We start from the raw sequence: 13,428 nt of genomic DNA, 5'->3' as shown, positions 1-13,428 counted from the left end.
AGTGATTTTAATCCAGTATGAATCTGCAGTGTGTGTAGTTTTACAGTCTGACGGTAATAATTGTGGAGTGATTTTAATCCAGTATGAATCTGCAGTGTGTGTAGATTTTACAGTCTGACGGTAATAATTGTGGAGTGATTTTAATCCAGTATGAATCTGCAGTGTGTGTAGTTTTACAGTCTGACGGTAATAATTGTGGAGTGATTTTAATCCAGTATGAATCTGCAGTGTGTGTAGTTTTACAGTCTGACAGTAATAATTGTGGAGTGATTTTAATCCAGTATGAATCTGCAGTGTGTGTAGATTTTACAGTCTGACAGTAATAATTGTGGAGCGAATGGTCTTCTGCAATTGGCCCAACACTGATTTCCCTCAGCAACAGTGGTCCTGTGTGTTGTTATTATTATTTAGTGTATGCTCAATGGTGTAATGCTGATGTGAACATCCAGGCTATGACTTTTCAACCTGTGTCATCAATGACAAACTGGGGAAATTATACAGACACTCAATACCAATCCAGTTGGCCAATCAAATCAACAGGGAAATTCATGAGTTTATTAGAACCCGTCCGAACACTCCATGGTGGCCCAATAATTATAATGTGAAAAAACAGGCTGGACAGTCTTTTTTAGTGTGGTCAGCACAGCCTTTAGTAGCCTTTAATGGAGTATTATCTCTCTTGTTCTCTTTCTCCCCTTCTTCTTCATCTCTCTTCTCCCAGTCCAACATTCCTCATTTATCACTGGTGCTCTAATCCTGGCTGAAGCTTCGGATCGCTCCGCTGCCATGCCAACTGAACTAGATTCCTGAATGGAACAGAATGTTCTAAATCTCACAGTTGTAAACATATCAGTGGTGTCTGGTGCATAAAATGCCTTATGTCAAGTTTTCGCATAGGAACCCCAGGAAAGTTAAAGTGAGCTGCTTAAAAACAAATAAATAACTAAAAAAATAAGCTCTACTTTAACTGCTTAACTTTATTTCCACACTTACTTCAATATTCTCTCTCAAGTTGTTCCCTTAACATTAGCTACAAGTTGATCTACTACTGGTTGTTTAAAATGGAAAATCTGAAGTTGTTATTTTTATGAATACTACTTTGATTTTGTGCCTTAATGTACCACGAGCTGTGTGGACATGCAAATCTGATCAGATTTAAAATCTCAAAGGTCAGCCACTTTTGCACAAAGTCATAAACTGGATATTATCTGTCTCATGGCCATGCAGACTGAATGAGAACATCCAGATCGGAATTTATGTGACTTCTTGTGTAATTCTTTGCTCTTAGCATCGGGGTCAGTTGCCTCCCTTTTTCCGGTCCAGCTAAAATCTCCATCCCAACACATATATATATATATATTTATATATATATATATATATTTATATATATATATATATATATATATATATATATAAAACATTATGACCACCTCCTTGTTTCTACACTCATTGTCCATTTTATCAGCTCCACTTACTATATAGGTGCATCTTGTAGTTCTACAGTTACAGACTGTGGTCCATCTGTTTCTCTGCATACTTTGTTAGCCCCCTTTTACCCTTTTCTTCAGTGGTCAGGACCCCCATGGACCAATCACAGAGCAGGTACTATTTGGGTGGTGGATCATTCTCAGCGCTGCAGTAACACTGATGTGGTGGTGTGTTACTATAGGTTGTGCTGGTACGAGTGGATCAGACACAGCAGTGCTGCTGAAGGTTTTTTCATCTGTTGCTGCACAGTTTGTGTTGGTCATCCTCTTGTCCTTCATCAGTGGACACAGGATGCTGCCCACAGGACGCTGTTGGCTGGATATTTTTGGTTGGTGGACTATTCTCAGTCCAGCAGTGACACTGAGGTGTTTAAAAACTCCAGCAGCACTGCTGTGTCTGATCCACTCAGACCAGCGCAACACACACTGACACACCACCACCATGTCAGTGTTACTGCAGGGCTGAGAATGATCCGCCACCCAAATAGTACCTGCTCTGTGGTGGTCCTGTGGGGGTCCTGACCACTGAAGAACAGGGTGAACAAAGTATACAGAGAAACAGATGGACTGAAGTCTGTAATTGTAGCACTACAATGTGCTCCTATATGGTAAATAGAGAGGATCAAAGGGACAATAAGAGTAGAAACAAAGAGGTTTATTTAATGAAGTGGCCAATTGGTGTATATGTAAAATGTTTTTATGAAAAAAAAATGTGTAAATTTTACCACAGTGTCATTTTAAGTAAGCATAACATGGATTGTTGAAATTAGCTCCATTCTAACCAATACAAAAAGTCTATCAGTTTCTCTTTCCTATAACAGAGTGGTGGTGATGTCTTTGACATGCTGGTGAAGGATGGTTGCATGTGGATCAGGATAAGAAACTGTTGAAAGAGACAGAGCTGCAGTCCAGGAAAACTAAACCCGCAATATGAGCTTTCATAACTGTCTCCCTCCTCGCTCTCACTCTGTAGGGTCCACCCTGTCCCTCATCTCCTCCTGAATGTCAAAATGATTGTACTGCATCCCATAAAAACAGAACAGTGACCTGCAGTTCAATGCTCATGAGGAGACAAACATGTATTTGAATCATATAGTTCCTCTAGGCCTGAAAGTCCATTTATTATATATGTACTCATTTGTTTTTTATAAAAGTGCACTTAGCACGGTAGAACACCGTGTCTACTGAAGCACTAAATGCTAGAATCTCCAGCCTGAAAAATCCCAGTCTTGGTCCTGGAGATCTACCAACCTGGAGAGTTCAGATCCAACACACCTGGCTGTAATATTCAGATGCCTGGAAGATCTTCAATAACTGCATCAGATGTTCTAGATTAGGATTGGGGCTACACTCTGCAGGGTGGTAGATGTTTGAGTTTTCTTTAAAAAGTGTTACTTTTCTTCATTTCAACTGTTAAATTCTGAAATCTGAAGTGAAATAGTACCTAAAGACTAAAATACAGGAATATATATATATATATATATATATATGTATATGTATATATATATATATATATATATATATATATATATATATATATATATTCCTGTATTTTAGTCTTTAGGTACTATTTCTGTCCTGTTCTGTTGTGTCCTGTTCTGTCCTGTCCTCTCCTGTCCTTTCCTGTCCTTCTCTGTCCTGTCCTGTGCTTTCCACAAAAAAAAACAGTGGTCCTGCAGTCACACACACTCTCTCTCTCTCTCTCTCTCTCTCTCTCTCTCTCTCGCTCTCTCTCACAGGTGAACTGTAATGGCTTCACAGTGGAGGATGAGGAACTGTCACACTTGGGCTCAGCAGTGTTTCCAGAGTAAGGAGACATACAGACACAGACAGATGCACATTTTGTCAGTTAATCGATGCTGTTGACCAGAGCGCTTTAATCTGTCCTGTTTCCCAGTTCACTAATCTTTCTTTCTTTCACTCTCTATCTCTCTCTCTCTTTCTCTCTGTATTTCTTTCTTTCTTACTCTGATATTTTCATTTCTTTCTATCTTTCTCTCTCTTTCTCTCTGTATTTCTTTCTTTCTTTCTTTCTCTTTCTTTCTTTCTTTCTTTCTTTCTTTCTTTCTTTCTTTCTTTCTTTCTCTCTTCTAATCTGTCTCTGTCTGTCTCTCTCTATCTGTCTCTGTCTCTCATTGTCTCTGTCTTTCTCTTTCTATTTTCTCTCTCATTTCTCTCTCTCTCTCTCTCTGTCTCTCAGTGTTGCTCTGATGAATCATAGCTGTTGTCCAAATGCCATAGTCACATACAGAGGGACGTTAGCGGAGGTGCGGGCTGTGCAGGACGTCGGCCAGGGAGACGAGGTGAGACCACAGCTGTCTAATGAGGGCAAAGGTCAGGATGCTTTTGCCCAGCGCTCCACATGATATTTTTACAACAGGCACTGTCTCAGCCTAATCCTTATCTTGAGAGCAGAGGGCTTTTATTATTAGTTGATAGTGTTTAATAGCCTAGAATCTATTGGGTTATTTGACTGGCAAATATTTTAAACATCATAGACATAAAATGTGAGCTGTTGTTTATAAGCCTGCACTGGTAATGGATTTTATCTGATACTGAGAAAAAAGTTACGATGCAAAATATAACAGTTCCTGGCTGGCGTAATGGCCTGCTGCTCTTACTTAGTCCTGCTGACTTCTCAATAAAGGTCCTATCTCATCTTGACAATTCATTTGCTTTTATTTTAAATTTTTGGGATATTGTGAGCTCGATCGCTGGTGATGCCAGCTGGGAGTCCAAAGGAGCATAATTGTCCTCACTCTCTCTCTCTGGGTGGACAGGATTGCCCTCTCTCTCCCTCCATCACTCATAACAGAACCAGCTCTTAGTGTTCTCCTCCAAGCGTGTTGAGCTGTAGTAATGTTTCACGTTTAACGTTTCAGTAATGTTCGCCATTCCAGTGCAGTTCGAGAAGATGCAATGGTGCTTCACATTTCTCAGAGGAAACATGCTATTCTTCACCTACCCATGACTAAGATGTAACTAGTGGGAAAGTTGGGAAAAAAAATAAATTAATATGTTCTTTGCAATTTAGTCTTCTCCAATTCCACCCACTAGTCAGGACTCCCCCAGTCACACGATACCACCAGCACCAGGAGGGTGAAGACTAGCACAGGCTTCCCCCGAGACCTTTAAAGCGCACCCCCTCTTTTGTTGAACTGCCGCTGACGCAATGTCATTGGACAGCTGAACGCGCTCGGAGGAAAGCGCCAACCACCAGATCTGCTATGTCAGCTAACAGACACCTGCGCTGACTAGTATCGTGCTTGATGGGGGGAGAGGTGGGGGCCATCCTACCCAGAGAGCAAGGCCAATTGTGCTCTCTTGGACACCCAGCCATGGACGGCTGTAGCATCACCAGGGATCGAACTCGCGATCTCCTGATGATAGGGCCAACGCTTAGACGGTTGAGCCGCTCGGGATCAAAATTTTTATTTTTAATTAAAAATGTATACATATTTAACATTTTAAATCAGATTATACAGGCTTAACGAGCATATCGCTGCTGTCGGAAGAAAACCTTGTATGTCCATTTTTGTCATTTTTCAGTTTTTGACATAATTTGAAAATGCTTGTTGCCCTTTACATTGTGTGTAAATTTTATGATGAATGGACCAAAAGAAACGACCCAAAATGACTTGGAAAAAAGTCTGGTTCCATTGACTTACATTAAAAGAAAAGTGTGTTTTTTCTATCTCCTGTAAAGTTACCATTTTGGAGATACAAGGTTTTGTTCCGACAACAGCAATATATTGCATGCAAGACTACTGATCCGGGATCAGGTCTGCCTTGACCATGTAAATGCATTGATGAGAATGTAAATGATAATAATTAACCCCAGATTGATCAGCACCTTTTCTCTGACAGTTGACAAGAATTGCTCCACATTTTTTGCATTTCTATATCTGAAGCAATTTTCCAAAACTACTTACTTCCAAGATCTATGTAGAACATTCCTGATTTTCGATTAAAACTCTTTTAACCAACTGTACTAACATCACTGCTATGTTGTACTTTTGCCTTTATTGCATATGCATTTATAAGAGTTTCCTTCACAAAGCACAAAAGATCACACTTTATTTTGATGATCCCAAATAGATGATCTATAGATACATTATTAATAAGCTTTCTGGTGATACGTGGTTGATTATTAGATGATTATTAGGATCATATCTAAGCTACCTAGAAATAGGGTTATATTTAATGGTATCCCTTCACACTCAACTTCAAATTCAGTTGCATTTATTAGATATTTAGTTGAATTAAAGACAGACTCAGCATGTACAAAGCATCTACAGTACACCATCAAAATAAAGTGTTGCCACATAAAATACTAGGACGAGAACTACAGTAATAGAAGCACCCATTTAGGATCTATGAAAAGCTTGTCTTAAATTTGATACTACCACCAAAAATGAGTCGTCATTTCAACAAAACAAGTCAACTTAAGTCTAAGTATAAAGAAAACAAGACACTATTTTGTGATGAACATTCAAACATTTGACATTAAGAAGTACAACTATGCACATTCTGCCACCAGAAACAGTTATGAAGAAAATAGCATTGGACAGAAAGGATGTGAGCAAAACAGAGGTTTTTATTGAGCTGGTTATATGTTAATTACAATTTTGCGCCTGTTCATTTGTAAGAAAAGTTCCAAACGGCTCTGTACTCCCTAAATAGTGTGCTAGCTATGAAAGTTTAGAAATTCTAGCCTCTACAGCCAAATAGTGCACCATTTACTGAGTGTGGATGTGTCTGAATCCCAAATGATTATTTCTTAGCTGTATTATTCACTGTTGGGCTGCAGAATCCAGTATTTAAATTCCTGCGTAGTTCACTATGTAGGGAGCAGGGAGCTGTTTCAGATTCAGCCCCAGTGTCAGAAGAGGGCGCCGCTGGATTGGCGGTAAATACAACTCGGGGATGTAATTTGGTGACCAAAAAGTACTTATAAATAGAAAGTTTTTGCATGAAACAGTGCTGTATTATCATATGTTCATTGTTATACGACAAAAAGTTTCAAAAATTCATGAAATGACTGCAATATGTAGCAATGTGTGACCGAACATTCTCCTCATTCAGTGGTTCATGGTTGCTTGGCAACGATACCATAGTCTATGGCGGAATACTTGTTTATGTCGGTTATTAATAATAACAAATTATTTTCTGAAAAACAGTGCATTTTATCATATTACATGTAGGCCACCGTTTTATAAAAGCAATAAGCCACTTAAGGCCGTGTGTTACAGTGATTTTATCACAGGGACAGGAGAAAGAACACCCTTCCCGTAATAAAATCGCAGTAACACAGAGTGTCTCATTGCTTACTTGCCTTACTGTAATCCATGCCCATAAGTGTCCGTGACTGAAGTAAAATAAACCAAGGATATCTCAGTGAAGATGTAGTATCTTTGAAATGTATTTTCGGAAGCTTCCTTATGTAATAGGATTATCTTAAATCTAATCTCCTCTGAAATGCCTCAAACTTTGGTGTTTGATGTTTGCATGATGTTGTATATTTCAGTTATAATGCTGATATTTGCTGTTCTACTTTATGGTGTAATGTAACAATATATTTTTAAGCAAAAACAGCAAAGGCAAAGATAAAAATAGGATTTTAAGGTGAATGAGTATGGAGCAGGTTTGGGGGAAAAGATTATGTAACAGGACTGGAAGTGCAGGAGCCGTAGGCTGTTAATCATGTAGAACCGTAGATGATGGCATTTGTGTGTGTGCGTGTGTGTGTGTGTGTGTGTGTGAGCCTACGTGTGTGAGAGCGACAGCTGATTGTAACTAAATCCAGAGCTATTTAAAACATGATTTGTGAACTTGCATCACACAGATGCACACACTCAGGAAATATGATGCCTGTTGTAACCCAGATATGCCCCATTCTGACCTGAGCTGTGCTGGTCATTGGATCAGTGGGCCGCAGCATTGACAGCAATGGACTTTCAATGTGGACTGTGTTTCTAATCCTCATAAGGGAGAGCAGGACACAACCTAACATGGGGCAAAATCTAACAGGGCTTTTTTTATGTAGTTTACAGTTTAAGTAGAATGTACCTTTGATCATCCTCTCATATTCCCATATCAACATCAACAGACAGATTTTTCTCAAGATTCACCCAGAAGACTGTCCCTGTACCACAAAAGCAACTTCTTCATTAAGTGTTTTCTGATTACTGTTTATGGGAACTGAAATTAATGCATCTTGAAAGTTGAAAATAGATTATTCAAAACAGTTTGAAAATAGGCTATTTTGCCCCAAATTTGGCTAATACCACATAAAAACCAACCTCTAGGAAACAAACTTTAACCTTCCAGTTTTAGTCCAATGTCTACATGTTATCCAAACCTAGCAGCATGCAGGTTTGTGCAGGAGGGCCGCCTGGCCTTTATTATTGTAGGCCATTAAGGCAAATTAAGGAGAACTGTTGAAATCTATCACTGCGCATGGATGTCCCATAAATGACATCCTTTCTTAATAAAAATAATGTGTGGCCACAACTTACTAAGGCATGAGAATAAGATCCTAATGCATGGCCATGATTTTGTAAGGCATAGGAATGAGATAACTAAGTCTTGGGAACCTTTTAAGACATAATTAAGGCTTAAGACTTACCCCCTTAAAAGGCCAGGGCCCACCGGCAGGCCCAAAGTTTTACTACACATGTCTATAATCTAAGAACAGCTCGGTCTGTTGGCATTGAAGTCCCTGTAGTTACGAAATAATAAGCCTTAGTTTGTAATAAGCCTGGGATTTTATCACATTCCCTTGCTTTACTATGTTGTGGCCATGACTCAATTGTCCTCTTCCTGTGCCTTACTAAGTGGTGGCTACAACTTAATTATCTCGCTCCCAAGCCTTGCTAAGTCATGGTCACAACTTAATTATCTTGTTCCCATGTCTTACTAAGTATGTTGTGATTACAACTTAATCATCATATTCCCTTATCTTAGTAAGTCATGGCTACAACTTAATTATCTCATTCTCATGGCTTACTAAGTATGCCATGGTCACAATTTAATTATCTCATTTCCATGCCTCAGTAAATCATGGTCACAACTTAATGATCTCATTTCCATGCCTTACTAAGTCGTGGCCTCAACTTACTGATCTTGTTCTTATGCCTTACTAAGTCGTGGCCACAACTTAATGATCTCATTCTCATGCCTTATTTAGTCATAGCCACAACTTAATGATCTCATTCTCATGCCTTGCTAAGCCGTGGCCACAACTTAATGATCTTGTTTCCATGCCTTATTAGTCATGGCCACAACTTAAGGATCTCATTCTCATGACTTACTAAATTGTGGCCACAGCTTAATGACCTTGTCCTCATGCCTTACTAAGTCATGGCCACAATTTAATGATCTTGTTCTCATGCCTTACTAAGTTGTGGCCACAACATAATGATCTTCTTCTCATGCCTTGCTAAGTCATGGCCTCAATTTAACGACCTTGTTCTCATGCCTTACTAAATCATGGCCACAGCTTAATGATTTCATTTCCATGCCTTATTAGTCGTGGCCACAACTTAATGATCTCGTTCTCATGCCTTACTAAGTCATGACCACAACTTAATTATCTTGTTCCCATGCCTTACTAAGTTATGATCACAGCTTAACTATCTCATTCCCATACTAAGTCATGGCCAAGCATTAGGATCCCATTCCCATTCCTTACCAAGTTGTGGCCATGACTTAACTGTATCATTCTCACACCTTGCAAAGTTGTGGCTACAACTTAATTATCTTGTTCCCATGTCTTACTAATTCATGGCATGCATTCTTCCTGTTTTTGATTGTATTCTGAGGAAAACTATTTTTAGTTCTGTGTTAAATATTTCGAATCACTGGTTACCCGTTATATACGCATGTAACACTCAATGACTGCCAAAAATTTTAACACATATTTTTAACACTTGATTTAACCTGTATTTGTGTTTATATTTCATGTAGATATACACCAGCTATATAGACCTGCTCTACCCAACAGAAGACAGGATTGAGAGGCTCAGAGACTCCTACTACTTCAGCTGTGGCTGCAGAGAGTGCAAAACCAAATCCAAGGTGTGTGTGGGGGTGGGGTGGGGCAGAACTACAAATCCTAGGCCCACTTCAAGAGTTTGATGCAAAGACCAATTTATTCGAATATTTTGTCGGTGTACCTCGTAGGTGTACAGTTAGAGACTGTATCTCATCTTTTTCTATGCACAACTTATGTTAGTCATCATCTACCCTTTCATCAGTGGTCAGTTTGTGACCACAGGACCATTCTGTTGGGTGGATATTTTTGGCTCATGGACAATTTTCAACCCAGCAGTGTTGTTAAGGTGTGCAAAAACCTCAGCAACACTGCTGTGTCTGATATACTCTTCTCAGCAGCACACAAACTGGCCCTGCAGTGTCAGCTGTGCTCAGAATGATCCACCACCCAAATAACATTTGATCATTGGTGGTCCTATGGTGGTCTTTTTCCACTGGTTAATGAGATGTAGGGGAGCTATGAATGAAGTATCAACAGATGAGCTACAAACCTACAAAGGGCACTTACATGGTAGATGTTTCTGACACAATGGCCTGTAGACACAGGCTAGCCTTATCTTTTAAAGTGATAACTCAGTACATAAAGTGTTTTAATACAGAAGTCATATTAACCCCTGAACCTTAAGCTTGTTACTCAGTTCTTTATTTTAAAACATATTAATCACCAACAGCTATAAATTATTCATTAAACACCTGTATTATTCTGTAACTGCTGTGAAATATACAGTAGCCACTATAAATTACTTAGTATTCACTATTAATTACTCAGTAACTACAATACATTATTTGGTAACTGCACTCTTAACAAAGACAATTTTTCAAGGGTTCTTTAGTTAAGAAAATGGTTCTACATAGAACCATAAACACTCAAAGATCCCTTTGCATTATTAAAGGGTTCTTTGTATCATGAAATGGTTCTTCAGATTGATAGATAATGTGCTGTACACTTGTAAAAGACATGGCTCTACAAGGGTTCTTTATTACAGAAAATGGTTCTACATAGAACCGTAAACACTCAAAGATCCCTTTGCATTATTAAAGGGTTCTTTGCATCATGATATGATTCTTCAGATTGCTAGATAATGTGCTGTACACTTGTAAAAGACATGGCTCTACAAGGGTTCTTTATTACCGAAAATGGTTCTATACAGAACCATGAACACTCAAATAACCCTTTGCATGATTAAAGGGTTCTTGCATGCAAAGTGTTCTTCAGATTGTTGGAGAATATGCTATAGATGGTTCTATATAGAATTCTTTTGAAAAGGGTTCTATACAGCACCAAAAAGGATTCATCTATGGTTATGATGTCAAGCTTGTTACAATAGAAGAACCCTTTTTGGTGCCATATAGAGCCCTTTTCCAAATGATTCTATATAGAACCATTTATAGCACATTCTCCATGAATCTAAAGAACTTTTTCATAAAGCAAAGAACTATTTACACATGTAAAGGGTTCTTTGAGTGTTCATGGTTCTACATAGAACTGTCTTTACTAAAGAACCCTTAAAGAACAATTTTTTGAAATGTGGATGGTTTTATATAGAATCTGTTTGGAAAGGGTTCTATATAGCACCAAAAAGGGTTCTTTTATTGTTACGATGTCAAGCTTTTTACAATAGAAGAACACTTTTTGGTGCTTTTAATATATGTTAGTACTATAAATTATTGAATATCTTCTATGAAATATTCATTTGTAACTTTGAATTACTCAGTGTTACAGACTCAGGAACCACTAAAGCCAAAAGGAATGGCAAAGTTGTCATCGGTTCTTATTTATGTATTGTAGTCCTGACTGCAACAAAGGCACACTGTCCCTACGTGTTGCGACTTAGCATGAAACATGAGCTAAAGTAAGAGTGTATGTCTAAATCTAGTTGGAAACCCCCACCAAAAGGCCAACTCACCTGCAGCCCAAGTCTCTAAATCACCAGGAAAAGACTGGGGCCAGCTCAAGCTATGAGCCCGTGGTCGACCAGCTCAAGCCGTGTCCATGATAGCGTTCAGGTTTTGTTAGTCAATGGAATGGGCGCTCCAACAAAAATCCAAAATAGTGACCGCAAAAAGGAGCGTGAGAGAGAGAGATGCCACTACTCACCGTTCCAAAAAAACACCTTTTCCCACCATTGGTCTCCATCCTTTGGGCTGAGCCCCATCACAAGTCATAAAGGCATACATGAGGTGGTTGGCGCCCCCATGTGGTTCCAACATAAAAGCCAGTACCTACCCCTAGCTTATAACTTCTCCTAACATCCAGTTACTACTATAAATTATTCAGTAATTACTATGAAATATTTGGCTATTACTGTAAATTATTCAGTAACTACTATAGATTATTCAGTAACTAGTATGAAACTAATGTGTATGGCTGTATAGTTGTAAAAGTGAAGAACTGCAGTGTGGAACCAAACACACACACACACACACACACACACACACACACACACACACTAAGGCTTAAGGGGTTAAAAATAATTTCAGTACTGAGTACACCCCCCCAAAAAAATGGCCCAAGCCCAAAAGGCCCATAAAAATTAAGTGTTTAATGGTTTTAATAAGAAATCATTAGTCAGGCCGTTAGCAATAATTACAAACAGACTAAGGGACTTTGTGGGAGAGCTTTTCTCTTTGATTTCTTTAAATGTTGAAGTCTTGCGGGTACTTGCAGACAACCTTTTACAGAAAGAAGGGTCAATTTGTTCCACTCAGCAATAGCAGCTTCGAACGGTGGGCTCTGACCAGGCCAAGACCACCAGTAAAAGCATTAGTATTTTAGGCTCGGCCTATTTTTTCCATGGGAGTGTATTATACAACTGTACTCATGTATTATTATATATGTGTACACATCATGTGCATTTTTATGTGTTTGTCTTACAGCGAATCAGTTCAGCACTCACCCATATGTGTGTGTGTGTGTGTGTGTGTGTGTGTGTGTGTGTTATATAGGACAAGGCTAAGATGAAGCTGAGAAAGCTGAGTGATGGACCCCGTCCACAGGAGGTCAGGGAAATGGTTCGCTATGCTCGGACTATCATCGATGACTTCCGCAGAGCCAAACACGAGAAAAATATCCTTTTTATACCCACAGTCTTCTGTAAAAAGCCTGAAGAAACTTGGTCCAAACTTCCAGTCAAGGCATTTTTTTAAAGACTAAACCTAATAGTGTGTATTTAGTCTAATTTATATTTTAAATTCTTGACCTTATGAACAGGATCCTGTAACATTTGCAGGAAAAATGTACACAGAACAGACTGTCTCAGGCTGATTTTCTAAAACCCTGTTCATTTTTTCCAACAAAAAACAACGTAGGTCCAGAGCATGACACTGACTTCAGAATGATGTACAACATATTTTATGGACAGATTTCATGTGTATTTTCTTCCAAGTGTTAACTATCCACACATTGGCATGTGACTGAAAACACTAATTACATTTAGCTTTAAAAGCCATTAATAAGTGGTGAGGAAAACAAAACTGTACTGTTGATATAAAAGGCAGCTTATTAAGATGCTTGTAATAAACATTCTATCAGATGTGCGCATGTTTAAAATAAGCAGATATACTAAAAGCTCCAAGCAGTAGAAAGCAGTGAAACATAGAGAATGGTTGCTGTTGTTTAGGATGTGTAAATGTTTCCTTGACTCCTGAGCGCCCCCTGCTGAGCTGCTGGAGATGTGCGAGCTGAGCATGGATAAAATGGGTGCAGTGTTTGATGACGCTAATGTGTACATGCTGCACATGATGTACCAAGCCATGGGGGTGTGTCTGTTCATGGAGGACTATGACAGCGCCTTGAGCTACGGCGAGAAGGTCATCAAGCCATTCAGGTTAGGATGCAGCGTCCACTCAAATACACACAGAAGCACTATGGTTCAAAAGGAGCTGT

General features: G+C 39.0%; 1 protein-coding gene across 4 annotated transcripts in view; it reads left to right on the top strand.

Moving 5' to 3' along the window:
* LOC118815311 (N-lysine methyltransferase SMYD2-B-like) overlaps positions 1-13,428 on the top strand; it is a 36,106-nt gene that overhangs the window by 18,508 nt on the left and 4,170 nt on the right. For all 4 annotated transcript variants that reach the window (XM_036581342.1, XM_036581340.1, XM_036581343.1 and 1 more), the window contains exons 6-10: positions 3,227-3,294; positions 3,688-3,790; positions 9,456-9,566; positions 12,489-12,609; positions 13,195-13,369. In XM_036581342.1, the coding sequence (XP_036437235.1) occupies positions 3,227-3,294; positions 3,688-3,790; positions 9,456-9,566; positions 12,489-12,609; positions 13,195-13,369 (578 nt within the window). The remainder of the gene's footprint in view (positions 1-3,226; positions 3,295-3,687; positions 3,791-9,455; positions 9,567-12,488; positions 12,610-13,194; positions 13,370-13,428) is intronic.

This window comes from Colossoma macropomum, unplaced genomic scaffold (genome assembly GCF_904425465.1).
Source record: "Colossoma macropomum unplaced genomic scaffold, Colossoma_macropomum, whole genome shotgun sequence".
Lineage (NCBI taxonomy): Eukaryota > Metazoa > Chordata > Actinopteri > Characiformes > Serrasalmidae > Colossoma > Colossoma macropomum.
This window is presented reverse-complemented; position numbering and strand designations above follow the sequence as displayed.